This window comes from Physcomitrium patens, chromosome 16, assembly GCF_059467195.1.
Source record: "Physcomitrium patens ecotype Gransden chromosome 16, ASM5946719v1, whole genome shotgun sequence".
NCBI lineage: Eukaryota > Viridiplantae > Streptophyta > Bryopsida > Funariales > Funariaceae > Physcomitrium > Physcomitrium patens.
Genome location: NC_143425.1, coordinates 3,106,421 through 3,122,357, shown reverse-complemented (window position 1 = coordinate 3,122,357; position 15,937 = coordinate 3,106,421). Strand labels below are relative to the sequence as shown.

General features: G+C 33.1%; 2 protein-coding genes across 2 annotated transcripts; one reads left to right on the top strand and one right to left on the bottom strand.

The window, feature by feature from the left end:
* Positions 1–324: 324 nt before the first annotated feature.
* LOC112293544 (replication factor C subunit 4) lies at positions 325–3,894 on the top strand. Its single transcript, XM_024543091.3, has 8 exons — positions 325–757; positions 931–1,156; positions 1,534–1,640; positions 1,895–1,996; positions 2,151–2,346; positions 2,579–2,707; positions 2,857–3,051; positions 3,291–3,894. Exons 2-8 carry the CDS (start codon positions 992–994, stop codon positions 3,396–3,398), a joined length of 1,002 nt encoding a protein of 333 aa, XP_024398859.1. The 5' UTR covers positions 325–757; positions 931–991; the 3' UTR covers positions 3,399–3,894.
* Positions 3,895–8,819: 4,925 nt separating this feature from the next.
* On the bottom strand, positions 8,820–11,108 carry LOC112293202 (uncharacterized). The gene is made up of 3 exons (XM_024542372.2): positions 10,998–11,108; positions 10,143–10,845; positions 8,820–9,948 (listed from the first exon to the last, which is right to left on the bottom strand). Exons 2-3 carry the CDS (start codon positions 10,807–10,809, stop codon positions 9,254–9,256), a joined length of 1,362 nt encoding a protein of 453 aa, XP_024398140.1. The 5' UTR covers positions 10,810–10,845; positions 10,998–11,108; the 3' UTR covers positions 8,820–9,253.
* Positions 11,109–15,937: the final 4,829 nt, after the last annotated feature.

The following is a 15,937-nucleotide window of genomic DNA, read 5'->3' as shown; positions in this document are numbered from 1 at the left end:
CATCGCGCATGTTACACCATGTAATTTCACATGATGGTGAGGGTTGGGGTGGGCCGTTGGGCCATAAGCGTTTGCGGGGAGTGCTCGGAACTGGAATCAGGTCCGCTGGGTCGGCGGTGATATGATCGGGCACGGTTCTAGGGCACAACCTGCTCCTTAAACTTCTGACTCGATGAAAGTTGCAGTGCCGCATGAGCCCTCCATTTTCCTTCCATGCAGGAAACATGCTGGAGCAGCAGGGATGCGAAATCCGCGACCAACAGGTGGACTGCAAAACCAAATTTACAAGGAAAATCGAAACTCTTTCAGAGATGGATGACTCGGGGCTGCGGGCGCCACTGGGATTGCAAAAATTTGCGCAGCCGGGGAAACGAACCCTGGTCAGTACCGTGGGAGGGTGCTATGATATCACTACACCAGCTGCGCTTGTTCAAGTAACCGAGCAGCTAGCCAACTCGTAACGCATTTAGACTATGATGTGCGCTGAATCACAAAAGTAAGTAAAAGAAACTAGGATCATTATGAACGTAGTTAGTTTAGCGCACCTCTACATTTAGCGACAGTATTTGGCGGCATCGTCCCAGCTCTAGAATATACCAGGTTTGCATTGCGAAGCGGAGCACCCAGAACGGGAATAGGCTAATTTCCGGCGTCGTTTTTCGAGTTTCAGTGTCGACTGATTCAGTTGGGACGCAGCTCGTTGTTGAGGAAGCAACGTGGAATCGTCATCTTTCGTCTTTCCTGTCAGGATAACTTGGTCAGTAGGTGTCTGTTTTCTCCATTCATGCCGTCGTTTTTCAGTTACATGATTTGGGCGAAAGGTTGTTGCGTTGTACACGCTGAGCAAGCGTGTCAAGTTTTGAGATAATGAGGTTAATGGTGACATTAGGTTGTGGGATGGGTTTTGTTTTTTTGTTGGGTGCTTTGTAGCTGAGAGCTGGAGAGTGGGAGCGGGTAAGGAGACGGATGTGAAGACTGTGGGGTCGGTAATATGGGAACAACCGTGGCCGCAACTTCTCTGGCGAAGGACTACGATTTACCGTGGGTTGAGAAGTACCGACCTCACAGAGTTGCTGACATTGTTGGGAACCAGGATGTGGTCGCCCGCCTCCAGGTCATTGCGCAGGGCGGCAACATGCCCAATCTCATCTTCTCTGTATCCGAAAGTTCGCTTTGCGTAGTGCCTTTGAAGGTTGAGGGTTTTTCATGTATGTTGAAACAGAATGCAATCGTAAGTGCTACAGGGTTGCGTCGATAGTTTACATTGTTGTAACTTGTTCAGTGGTGCAATGGTATTGCTGCTGCCGTGATTTTACATTGCTCTCTTCGGTTAGATTGTTTCTGGAAACTTTCAGGGTTTAGGGTTTGGTTGAGAGGTAAATTCTGACTAGTGACGCTGCGATCAGAAGAAGTACTGATGTGCTCATTAAGCACCCTTGATTCCCATTTGTATCTATTTTTGGGATATCCTATGTGTTAGAGGTTGATGCAGTTCTTTTTCCTCTAGTTTTGGATTCTTTGACCACTGGGAAGGGCCCCCCTGGCACTGGTAAGACAACAAGTATTCTTGCTCTGGCACACGAACTTTTAGGTCCCAACTTCAAAGAAGCTGTCCTGGAGCTTAACGCCTCCGATGACAGGTGTGTTGAAGAATCTTGTTTCATGTTGTAGCATCCTTTGAATATTATCTCTCAGCTTTCCAGATCGTTCTCTAATCTGTTCTATATTGGAGGCAATTGTTCCAGCAGTGTCCTAAATATTCACCTCCTGCAGCCAGCTTCCTACCTCATCATGCTGTTGTACTTATTCCTTATTGCATGATGACACGTTGCAAGTCCTGCTGGTTGTTTGCGCATTATCTCTCCTGAATGTGGTTTAGCTTTTTGTAATGCAGAGGGATTGATGTAGTCCGCAACAAGATCAAAATGTTTGCTCAGAAGAAAGTGACATTGCCGCCGGGACGTCACAAAGTTGTTCTTTTGGATGAGGCCGACAGGTAGTATTTTCCATCTTTGGATTATAAACATATATTGGGTTGTACAACAAACCATAACTGTGAATTTCACAGCTCATTTTGGTCGTGGTGGAACTTAGAGTGATGAGGAGTAGGAAATCGTAGCTTCTCTCAAAGTGTATGTGAATGCGTGCAGCATGACAGCTGGTGCCCAGCAGGCTCTACGAAGGACTATGGAAATTTATTCCAACACAACTCGATTTGCTTTGGCTTGTAATTTATCGTCAAAGATTATCGAACCTATTCAAAGTCGATGTGCCATAGTTCGTTTCTCCAGATTGTCAGACTCTGAAATTCTAGACCGTCTTCTTCGAGTTGTCGAAGCAGAGAAGGTCCTCTCTCAACACAGCATGTCTCTCATCCCACGCCATTGTGTTTTAACTTTTTGAGTTCACCCATTGTACGTGGAAATTTAATTAGTACTTGTGTATTTTTCAAAACTTGTAAATTTTACATTCGAATATTCTAGCACTCTGTTCTGTACTAAGCTGTGTTTCACTATCACCAGTCTTGTAAGACGTCAGAGTTGGGGCTTATCTATCGCCGGATTATCCAATGTGGCAGGTGCCTTATGTGCCAGAGGGGCTAGAGGCAGTTGTGTTCACTGCGGATGGAGATATGCGGCAAGCCTTAAACAACTTACAAGCGACATTCAGCGGTTTTCAGTTTGTCAATCAAGACAATGTTTTCAGGGTATGGATTTGATACATTTTGTATTCCTTCTTTTCGTCTTACTACAGTTCATATATTTCGCCTGGATATGTATGGACAACTAAGTGTCGAATTACTGCAGAAGTGTTGCTTTATATATTCGCTGATTTTTTTTGATTCCATGGGATCAGGTCTGTGATCAGCCGCATCCTTTATTAGCTCAACAGATTATCAAGCACTGTATAGCAGGCAACATTGATGACGCCTACACAGGATTGAAGCAGCTCTATGACATGGGCTACTCTGCCACTGATATTATCACCACTCTATTTAGAGTAGTGAAAAATTATGAGATGGTGGAATTTTTGAAGCTTGAGTTTATTCGGGTGGGTCTCATCTCCTAAACACTCTCAAAATGCCACAGGTTTTTGGTAAATGGTTGTAGCAATTTGATGGATTTCATTTTTTTCATTTATTTGTAATCTCCACGGACCTTTTCCTTTGCGAATCTCATCAAGTAGTTTAGTGACCCTACTGCACTCAACATTTTATATGTGCACTGACCTTGGTTTTGTTTTGTTCTGTTGATTTTTTTTCATTAAAAGTTCTCCTTCATGTGGTGCAGGAAGTGGGTTTTGCGCACATGCGTATAGCAGATGGAGTGGGAACGCTCTTGCAGCTGTCAGGTCTCTTGGCCAAGCTTTGTAAAGTCAGAGAACGATGCAAGGCATAGTGTTCTATTTTTCTCATCATGAACACAACGTACTTTGCCTGGTGCAGGTTTTTCTTCTACCATTGTCATCAAGATTGTGGCCACTGATTACGAAGCATTTGTGAGTATCCAGTTGCACTTGTTTAGATCCGAAGTTACGTTTTGGAACACTGGTAGTGGCTACTAGTTTTGAAATGTCGTCACAGAGTGGTATCCTCAAGACCCAAAGATATTCCTCATCCTCTGGCCTGTAGCCAAGGACAATGGTCTCTTTCGATCTTCTCTAGTGTATATATCAGTTTGCTTCACCTAAATCTCATTAATGACTGCGTTTCTGTTGACTTGGGAGAGTATGTTCGGATTTGTTCCTTTGGGGGATTAGACTACGGGCATGCCGAGGCCTTAAGTTGGAAATTGAATTATTGAGGTTTAAACTACCAACCTCTCAGTATTGACTTGTCATCCTTGGCTATTACAAAATAAAGTGTTTGAATGACGATGACTGAAAACATAAGAAGCTTACATTTCTTTCATTTTTAAAGGATTTAAATGTGTCTTAAACTAATAATGATTTTAAAATAAAATAAAATAATGTTATTAATACAAGTTTATTTAGTATTTTATGTTACAAAAAATACATGAATTAGAAAACTATATATTTTTCGTATTATTTGGATCAAGTTTAAAGATGGGTAGGAATGATTCAAAAAACATTATATATGAAGCGCTAAACTAAAGGAAAAGAAATAAATATTATAAAGAAGAGAAATGTTTGTTTAAAATATTTTAAAAATGATGATTTCTTAATTCTTACAACAATTAATTTTAAAACACTATATATATATATATATATATATATATATATATAATACTCTATTTTATATCTAGATCTGTATTATGTAAAATATTTTTATAAATTTTGCAAAAAAATATTATACTTTAGTTATTTGTTAGTAATTTGTTATTTAGTAAATTTATTAAATAACAAGTTCATTTATTTACCTTAAATTTTGCAGTTGGAAACTATTAAGTGTCACAAATATGCAATAAATTTCATCTGTATATTATTATTTTATTATTATTTTTAGAGCAATAAGATCTAACATTGAACAATCAAAATACATTTTTGGAAAAAATTCAATCTATATGCGAAAAATATGATGCAATTTGAATAATCACATATAAAATTTGGATCTTGCAAGAATAAAATCATCTATAAAATTAATAATTAATCATATGTAGGATAATGTTTCACTTATTAAGCCATTAGTTTACATATTAAAACATAATGTATAATAAATTTTATTCTATTTATTTATTCTTGAAATATTAATTTAAGCAATTGACTTAGTTGTTAAGTATAAAATTGATTGTTTTAGTTTTGTTTATAAAATTCTATAATTATACTTTAATATTTTATATAATTTTATGACAAAATCTATAAATTTAAAAATACATAGTCAAAAGTCAAAGACATGTAAATTTAAAAATGTTACCATCAATACAAGCACTTTTCTACAAAAAATATATAATCTAATATAAAATAAAAAGGTGATTAAAACATCAGTATCTAAATTAGATATGAAAAATTAAATAATAATGCAATATTTTTTTATTCTAGTAAATGCTATACTTGCTTTTTCAATATTCAACAAATAATGTATATTAAAAATAATTAAATAATATTTTAGTCTACTATCTAGGTCATTCTTATTTAATTAAATAATATCAAAATACTTTGAAAACTATCATCTCAAATAATGGTTCATGGATAGATATTATGAAAGTGCAAGCTATCTTGTATTGGATAAGATATTTAATGGTTTTTAGAATTTTCTTAATGTCAAGTAATTATTATTTATTTAATTAATATTTTTTCTCAACTAACATATCTAGTTTAAAAAGATTCTATCATGGTTGGAATTTTATTAAATTATTTATTTATTTATTTATAATCTGAATATTAACATGAAATGAATAATTTTAATTTAGCATAAAATCCTTATTTGTGTAGTTTTTTAAAAATAAACATAGTACAATTTGTAATTTGTAATTTTTTTTTGGAATACAAAAAGATTTTATTTAACTAAATGAGTAACAATTTGTCTAAAAATTCTTGCAAATATTCTTTTAAAGTCTTTAAAAAATTGCACAATCCAACATAAATCCAAACCACAAAACATTGTATTTAAAGTATATAAATTAAAAATATTGACTTTTTTTATTTGCATAATATATTGTAGATAAAATAAAATAACTTATATATTTTTTTATTCAAGGTCAGAATTAATTTTTTTTTCTATTTTTCTTTTTATAAATAGAGCTATAAAAAAATCCACAATAAATTACTATGAATTGAAATGAATTAATACATTAATTTCAAAACAAGAGCCTTAAAATAATAGCTTTTTTCAATCAGTTTTGGATATAAGGTTTGCAATTAACTAACATATCTTGTATTAAAATGTGGTTCTTATTTTAATAGTCTCGCAATCAGTTTTTCTTAAAAAATTGTTCATATTTATTTATAAATACTTCAAAGTTGCTATAAAATATAAGAATTTTTTCTAACAAGGATAGAAATCAAGCCAAAAAAGTACCGTGCAAGAAGATACTTAAAATTTTTACTTGAGTAAATATATTAAAGTAGTCTATACGATAAAATTATAGAATATAAATTATAAAATATAAATTTAAAATAATAAATTAAAATATATCACTCTTCTTTGATTAATTTATGGCTCTTTTTGAAAATATATGTAGAACTTTGTTATTATTATTTTTATTTTAATATATTGATTACAAGTATTTTGGATATCTTTAGAAGTTTTTTAGTTAAGCCTCACCAAGTAAAATATATTAAACTATTTTTATCATTACTTATGATGCAAAAAATAATGTTTAAGATTAAATATATACATATTATTTTTAAAATAAAAAATATTTAGTCTTAAAATTATTTTTTGAATTTCACTATAGTTTTTTTCGACAATATAAGATTTGAATATTCAGCTTGATAATGAATTTTAATATTATTTGATCTCAAATTTATTTTTAATTATTTCTTGTTTTTTATCATTAACTTAAAGTTTTATATAATTTATGTGCTTATCTCAAAAAATTTGGTTTGTTGGATCTACTCTTCTCTTATGAACTATTTACATATTTAATTGATCTTGTATTTTTTCTTTTTTTTAAGGTGAAAATTTTATTTTTAATTTGATTTTTTAGATTACACAATATCTTGGTGATTAGTTGTATCATTGGTATCAAGTAAGTCTACATTTGTCTATGCATATCTCTAATTATCTGTCTTGGTGTCCTAACTTACATATGTATTAATATTTCTAAATCAGTATTGCGATTATTTATTTTGAACTACGTTGGAATCAATATTAATTTTTTTAATAATCCTTAAATTCCAGTTGTTTTCTATGGCTTATTTCTAAATGATGAATCCACTCATTTTCATGTATGAAAAAATAAAAGTTTTGTACAAATTGAAATAAAGTTGCAATATATAGACATATTATCACATTTAATTCTATTCAAGACTTCAAAGAAGATGTTATTTTTCATAGACACAGTGATTTTCAAGGTATTTTTAGAGTTCAAAGACTGGCCTAGATGTAGAACTATAAATCCATAACTATCACAAAAATTGTTGATATTAACGTTTTTAGATTTAAAAAAAAAAAATACAAACAAAACTTAGTGAATGCCTTTGATTGGCTTATATGGGTCAAAATTCAACTTGGAATACCACATGATGAATGTTGATAATATTCTCTATGATTTTAGAATATTTTAAAGCTTTACTTTCATACAGGGAGTACTTTAGAATGCCATCCAAATATTCATCTTTTTAACATCTGATTTGAAAAAAACACTGAATGTAAAGAAACCAGCAAACAAAAAAATTCGTTGTTTATTTTGTTATCATCTCAATCTCAAAACAATGAAGCAAGGCCCAAGCTGCTGAAATCATTCTTTCTTTCTTTCAAATCCGGAATTAGGGCAGAAAATGTACATGTAATTGAAGCCAAGTGTAAATTTAAGTGCATAGGACTTGATCACACTATCAGCATGATGTGTGTGTGTGAACAGTTTCTGAGGCTGAGCATATTTCACATATGATTGGAGGAATTCTTCCTGATATTATGTGACCATGGTCTTGATGCTCCACACATGCTGCTAAACCCTAGAGTGTCAATAGATCCTAATCTAGACAGCCTTGCTCATAGATGCTCTGTTGAAACCAATGAAAACTTGGTCAAACAGGTTGTCCCAATACATCAAATTCAGCAATTGAAGGACAGTCAGAGTACCAGAAAAATCTTAAATTCTTGATGGCAGATCATCGCATCAGTGCTGCAGGGTGTGGGTCTTATGGAAGAGATTATACTGAAACAGTCATATGAGTTTTCCAAAGTTAAAGGATAATCCAGAGAAGAATATTTTTTTCTCATGCCCGCTGAATGAATGATTTACATGCAAAAATTGAGACAGTGTTCTGAGAGAATGGAAGCTTGTGTTCCCATACTGTGGGTGATGTCTCTGTCCTTAGTACTTACTTACAAATACCTTCATCACAAGTACTGTAATTAAAGGAGATTAAAGTTGTGAAGATTGACAAAGCAAACTATAATATTAAACTTCGACGGGTAGATGTGTAGACTTGAAATCAACTATTATATTGTGCTATTGAATTTACTATTTTATATCAAGAAAAGTTTAGACTTTTAATTTTATTTTTATATTTTTGTGGGTGAAGCGCAGAATTTACAAATATCTTATAAGTTTCAAAAACTTTGTTCAAAGCTGTTGTGGATTTCTCCAACGATTGTGAAGAAAACTAACATGATTTAAAAACAGTATCGGAAGAATAAGTTGATTTTTTAAACATTGAGCCCAAATTTGAGCGAAAAACGCCATGTTGAATGAAATGCACCCACGTGCTTACAATGTGACCTACAAACGATTAATTTAAAAAATCATCAGAAAAATTCTTGGTGGTGTTGAAATTGGCCTTGATAAGGCACCTTTTGCTGGGTAGGCTCAGACACGGTCGTTTTTCATGGCCTCAATTTTGTTTTGGCCCTCAAATCCTAAGCATCCAAAATACACAAATTCATCAGAAACTCCTATAGAAAGATTTCAACAGAAAATTAGGAATGGAAAAATTCCTCTTCTGCCCATAGTTAGACCATTGCAAGGGAACCTTTTGGCGCTTCAGCATCAGCAGATAACCGTTACAGTTTCATACAAGTTTTTATCACTGACCGACACTTCCCCTATAAGATTAACACTCGATCACCCGCAATCCCAACACCAAAGCCTCAAGTTTTCCATCATGCCTGTCGTGAACGCAAATCAATCTCGGGCTTGCCATTTCTTCCAAGACAACCGTAACACTGCAATCAGACCGGTCAGAGCAAGTCCTTGTAGGGAGAAGACAAAAATTATTCTTACTTCACAAGCTCAAGTGAATTCCTGAGCACGTGACATCCAGTACAGGAAACCATTCCAATCATGGTCAGAATGGCGTCGTCGGATTTTGCGTGCAAGCGGAGCATACTTTAAACGTGGGATCATTTCACAAAACAGCTAGGAAACTGTGCCGAACCTCGTAGCTGAGGCTAGCTAGTTTTTACACAACTCCACTGCTTAACAGTACATGTTGGCAAACATAACATGCACGATGCCGATGTTGCTAGTATCCTACTGCAACCACTTTCTGTCATGTAGATGCACACCGAGGGACAGGTTGCATTCAACGTGCGACAACGGCAGATCCTTGCACCTACATCAGACCCACACTGTTATATAGGTGACTCTCTCTCTGTGACTGAAGCCGATGCTTCGGTGCTCTTCCATCAAGATGACTCGGGTTCGACGGAGTCATTACTTTTCTCTGGGTCCTTCTTGGCCATCTCCTTCTCCTCCTCAGTGGGGTCCATGGTGTTGGGGTTCAGCTTGTAATCATCTGGTGACTCGCCATAGTACAGAGGTGGCGGCATCTCTGGGGTCACGTCCGACTTCTTTGCAGACGGGTTCTTCAGGCCCTGGTAGCTCTGAGCGCTGCCGAGGATCGCTCCCGCCAGTTCGATGCCGAACTCAATTGTCAGAAGATTCTTCACCTCTAGGCTGGTTGGATCTTCGATTGCCCTGATGACCAGTGGGCTCGCAATGGCCAGTAGAGGACCGCATACAGGAATGAAACTCAGGCCCACGGACAAGACTGTGTTTAGTATGGACACCATTCTGTTCGGAGGAGGAGGAGGAAAGACGACCTGCACGCCATTGATGTCGCTCAGAAACTTATCGTAGGCGACCCCAACAGTGCTTCTCCTTGCACTACGGCCACTGACCAGTGGGTAGTTGGATACATATTTGCCCGTCTCACTGACGAAATGGCCGTTGCTGTTCATTGGTAAACGTGGATTGTAAGGGACCCCCACGTCCCATCTGTGGAGTTGCAGAGCTGCGAGCACGTTGAAGTCCGGCTTCCGCATGTGTCGAGGGAGTGTGAGCAGCAAAGACAGCAACTCTAGATCGATGCGCATTGAGGCTGATAAACGCAACACAACAGATGGCATCATCATCGTGCGTTAGGCATACCTGGAATTTGAAAAGGAGAACGAGAATGAAGAGCTCAGAGAAATTGTAAGTGGAAGCTTTCATGCTCTAAAGTGTCCGAAAATTCCACAAATCAAAAACTCAAGCGCTGAGACCATGTCAAAGACTAGCAGCGAGCACATCTACCTGCAGAGCCATTCCACACCAGCCCTCTCTTGTTGTCTCCTTCCCAGTTGACGAATCCTTGGTTCCCATCCTCTGCCCAGCCTGAGACAGCCAGTCGACCAAGCAGCATTCGGAAGTTGATCTGAGTGTATGTGCAGTTTGGTTTTTCGCCGGGATAACTGACCTGAGAGATCGGCAGCAGAATGTTGCGGATAGGCCACGACAAGTCGATCCACAAGTACTTCTCTGGTTTGCCGGGAAGGAGGAAGGAGATGAGTCGGGGCCTCACTTGTCCCTCGTACCGCATTGCTCGAGCTTCCACAAATGCAGCGTCATCAGTGGGAACTGACACTTCGTCCAGACGCGAGATTTTGCCTCTAGCCAGAGCGTCGTGGCTGTACATGACATTCATGCGATCTGGGGCGTTGATGGCGTTTCGGAATGAACCATTGAAGAGCCTGGTATCGATTCGCGGCTGCATGGGCTGCACAGGTTTAAGGTTTTTCACGTACCAGGAGTCGTCGTGGGCATTGTTAGGGACGAGCTCCAGGATGAACTTGGAGTAGAAGTCTTTTTCGTTTGACATGGTGTAGCCTGCATGATCGAGACACCCCATGGGGAGTGTTCCCAACCCAGCTGGCTCCCCTTGCAGTGTGAAGGGCGTTGCGTCTATGTTCTTGTTCTCCATAGTTTACCAGAAGAATCGAATCCCAAGTTGAGAAAGCTGTGAAGGGAGAGACACACGCATACATCCACAAACAGATGAGTTAGACAATCTGAAGTGTGGGAGAATCTATGCTGGAAATGAACAAAATGTCTGATCAAAGACCACCAGGGTTTTTGAAAATCGAGTCACCCCGAGTTCCACACACTGACCAGAGAGATTGATCGCAACTCAAAAATGATAATGATGTGTTGCAAAGTGCAAAACATATTTATAAACATATACACATTGTCACCTTATGAGGTTCCAAAGCGATGAGGATCATCGACGATAAGTGTTTTACTGCTATGCCCAGGTGGGGTCTGAAACACCTGTCAGAGGTTTTGAAATACCGTACCTGATATTATAGGAGCCAAATCAACAGCGATTCAAGGACATGCATGATTTGAATCACAGCAACCTACAATGTGACAATTTCCATGACGAGGTATATTTTGAATGTAGCATATTGTAAATACACATATAATTTGTCAAGTTGCTGCAATCAACAATTGCTCAAATTGTATTGTGATTTTTGTATTTGGAAAGACTTGAATGAGTTTTATCAAGATTTTATGTCGTGGTTCTTGTATAACTGAAAAATTGTTTCATAGATCACCAGATACAATCAAATTTTTCTTGTGATAGAAGTAAAAGTGCACTTTGACAAAATAAACTTGTAACATGGTGATCAATTACTGCTATGATGAAATCATGTCCGAATAAATCTTGTGTAGCACAAAAATGTCCTAAAATACGTTTGTCTTTTATCACAAAAAGGCTATCATATTATATAGAAATTTTATGTGTAAATTTATATTTCATAAATTATTTATGTCATATTTATTAAACAAAAATATTTTTATTTTTTTAAAACTAAAATTATATATTACATATTTTTATATACTTATAATATAAATAATACCATTGAAAATTTAATCTAATTTTATAATATAAAAAATGTATAGATTTAAAAAAAATATTATTATTCTTTAGTATTAAGATGTTATTTCTTCTATTTCTTCAGAATTCCATAACTTTGGGTTGCATTTTAAATAAAATAGTATACATTAAAATTTTATAAAATTATATATAAATGTGTGTGTGTATATATATATATATATATAATTTAAGAATTTTTCATCTGATTTAATAACCTATATTCAATAATCATGAAGAAATAATTGATTTACAAAAAATTCAAGTATAATGCATTTAATTACAATGTTAGTTGTGATCTATGCATTTAATATTGAAAGAATATGAAAAACAATCTGTTTTGTAGTGACACTTTAAAGTAAAGTATAAAAAATCAAATATCAAACTAACTAACTAACTAACTAACTATATACATATATATATATATATATATATATATATATGATTCTATCTTTTTATATATTTTAATATTAAAAAAAATTGAATTTAACAAGGTCTATAGTATAGAAATGCTACTGTAGATTACATTATAAAATTTCTTATTGGAATACTTTTTAAATGCAAAAATATTTGAAAAATTATTGTGTTTGTTAAAAATAATCAAGATTATATAAGTAGAAAAAAATCATAATATTTTAATTTTATTAAAAAATAATAATGAGATTTTGGAATTAAAAAAATTACAACAAATGAAACAAAATATTTATAAGTTGAAATTACTTAATAATCTATTGAAGCTTTTTATATTTTAAAATTATTCTTTAGATAAAAGGAACATACTATTGCATATTTTCAAAAAAGATAAATAAATAGTTAAAGAAAAATAATTTATTGATAGTATTATGTAATCAATATATTTTATTTTTAATATATGCTATTTTTACCAGTTAGTTTTACCAGACATAACTAGTAAAAACAGATTTTATTTTTAAATAATTTAATGAAATTTTATAAATTTAAAAATAACTTTATAAATTTTACATCCTATAGAATATCTGTAATAAAATAAAAAATAAATATTTTTTTTAATAAAAAGAAGAAGTAATAATAAGCTCTAAACCTGCTAACAAAAAATTGTAATATTTATATAAAATTTTATAATTAAATATATGCTAAAATTTCCAATCAGAATTTAACTAAAACACAACAAAAAAATAAAAAACTAAAAATAAACAGTTGATTTTTTTTTTCATATGAAAAAACGTATAAATAATAGAAACATAAGAAATTTTTATAATTTTTTTCAAAAAAATTTAAAAAATATTAATGAGTGGTTTAAAAATATATATCAATATAAAAGTTACTACTATATTTGAATTGACTTAAAATAAGCCAACAATGCAAATGAAATTTTTCACCAAAGAAATTTACTCTCTTATTAATGAAAAAAATAAATAAGTAAAAATATTTTATGGTTAAAAATAAATAAAAGTATAATTTTCTTCCAATAAAGGTCTATCTTCTATCAATTATTTTAGTATGGTAGAAAAAAACACTTGTAAATATAAACACTGCAACTTATTATTAGAAAGAGATTCTTTCTTTTTCTATGGCACAACAAGCATGGATCTTCTCTATGGTACTGCAAAATGTCTTCTTTATCAATAGAACACCATTAAAAAAATGCCAGGCACTTTGAGGCCATACTGCAAGTTGGCTCTTCTCCATTAAAATATTAAAATATTGAACAATTGCATTTTAAGATTCATAACAACAAATATTAACACTTCTTGTAACCCATCAATACACTGCTAAGTCTCCACAAATGTTTGTGAATTGTCAGCAAAGACATACAATTATATAACATTAAGCTCACAATAAACTGCTAAGGGATTGAATTAAGGCAGATTTATATGCAGCAATATCATCTGCAACTGGACTTACAATCACATTTCATGTATCAGCACATTGTGGACCACTTACCCTCCCAGCATTATTACTTATCACTGCTAAACAAACATACAAACAATTAGAATATGGTAACTGCCCAAAAGCTTTATGCATCAGATTTGTTTCTATGGTACTCTGTTCAAGACTACTAACAATTGATCATAATGGACCAATGCTTAACACAACCATTCTCTTCATTACCTCAAGACTTCAACAGTTGTGGAGAATGCACTCAAACTGGGCATGATTCATTGTAATCAAGCAAATTAGTATGATCAACATAAAAATCTATTTTCAGTTCATGGTAACCTAATCAATCACTTAAATTTTATGCTCTTTGATGTGTCAATGAGATATAGAATCAGTCCAACTGGTTGTGATAGAAGGTTTATTTTATTTATTTATTTATTTATTTTCTTTTTCATACTATTTCCTTAGATGGGTAAACTTTGACCTCACCCAAAATTCCCGGCCATAATCTTTTCAGTTCACACCAACTCCCCAGCTCTACACATACTAATTAAACTGTGTTGTAGGAGTGAAAACCTTGAAAATACCAACATCACATGACTGATCTGCAAAAGCTCTATGTTTCAGGATCTAAATTTTGCCAGTAGGTTAATTTTTTGCAGGTGTTGTGGCTATTACTACAGATGAGAGTTGCTGTAGACCTGCCTGTGAGATCTCACCTATTCAAGAGAGCTACAAAAAGTTGAGAAATTCTGAAGTAACCCACTGCCATGGCGCAGTACTTTGTCATGCATGATCTCTGTATGTACAACTGCATCATGGGCAGACAGATAAGAGTAAGTAGGTTCATGGGATCTACACAAATAGTTGGTTTTTTGGGGTTTTGAATACTGCAACTGCAGTCATGCAAGTCTTTGCACACATGAGTTCCATGCACTCTTATGGGTACAAACCTGAGGTACAACTCACACATTTAACATGTAATGTCATGTATGAAAAGCTTTTGTAGTCTGTATTATAGTGAATAGGACCAAGTTCTTCAAGTATATACTTTAATTCAACAAAAACAGTTCAAAGTGGATTATTGTTTTATACAACTTCTATCTTTTGACAACAAAATTGTAATTGATCTAAAGTATTGTAATAGATCTAAAATATCACTATATAAGTATTATAAACAAATTATACTAAATAAGAATTATATATATATATATATACACACATATAATTTAATTTTAAAACCTCATATTCCATTCTATAATTAATGATGATATAATAGATAAAAATTGAGATTTTATAGACTAGGTTGAAAAGAAATTATAAAAGATTTACCAAAAACATTTATAGCAGATATGTTAAATATCTTTACTTAGTAAATATTAAAATATCTTATAAATTTGGCATTAATTTAGAATTTTTCAAAAACAATTAGAAGATGCTATGATAAAGTCTCTATTATAAAAAGATAGATTTTAAAAATGTGATACAAAAAAAAAAAATTATTGAAAAGATAAACTTTAGTAGTTTAGTAACTAATTTGTAAAAAATCCATTATTCATAAATTAGAACCAAAGACCATCTAATTCTTAAATCTAGAGACTTTATAAAAATTACATAGGCTATATAACACTATGATAGATGTTCATTTTTCCTACACATATTGTCTATATTGGACAAGAGATTGTTACACATAAAATTAAAAAATAGAGAAAAATCTTGTGACTTAGATAAGCTAGTTTATACTATAAAATAATATAAATAAAAGATAAATAAATTTAATAAGTTTTATCATAGATAGTATAATATATTAATATATACAAGTTACTTAGATGAGAGATTAAACTAACTAATTCCATAGATAAATAAGAGCAAAAATCATCATCTAATAGCTCTTTTTTCACTAATTCTTCTATAATCATTATTTTTCTTATACTACTAATTTTCTCTAGCTAAAGTTTGATGCAATAGGAGATCTATTGTTTACACAATAGATACTTAGAGATAGAAGATGAAGAAACAAATAATCACTAAAATTTGCATACAAGCCTTTGTCTTATTATTAGTTTCTTGCCTTGTTATCTTGGTGTCTTTCATAGAAATATTACATCTTTACTTATTGTATACTTTAATATTTGTCTTGCTACTGGATTTTGTTTATTCAACACTAATTGATGTGCCTTGTATTGATGATGGTGAAGAAATATGAATACCAAAAAAGAGTTCAACTACAAATTCAATGGTAAGATAAGAGTTGCTAGATAATTAAATTCAAAAGAGATCATTTGAAAAATTCTATGTTATTATTTATAGTTTT

Coding starts and splice junctions, on each gene's coding strand:
- LOC112293544 (XM_024543091.3), top strand. CDS start 992: ATGGGAACAACCGTGGCCGCAACTTCTCTGGCGAAGGACTACGATTTA. Junction 1,641..1,894: donor CTTAACGCCTCCGATGACAG/GTGTGTTGAAGA, acceptor TTTGTAATGCAG/AGGGATTGATGTAGTCCGCA. Junction 2,708..2,856: donor ATCAAGACAATGTTTTCAGG/GTATGGATTTGA, acceptor CCATGGGATCAG/GTCTGTGATCAGCCGCATCC.
- LOC112293202 (XM_024542372.2), bottom strand. CDS start 10,809: ATGGAGAACAAGAACATAGACGCAACGCCCTTCACACTGCAAGGGGAG. Junction 9,949..10,142: donor GGTGTGGAATGGCTCTGCAG/GTAGATGTGCTC, acceptor TGCGTTTATCAG/CCTCAATGCGCATCGATCTA.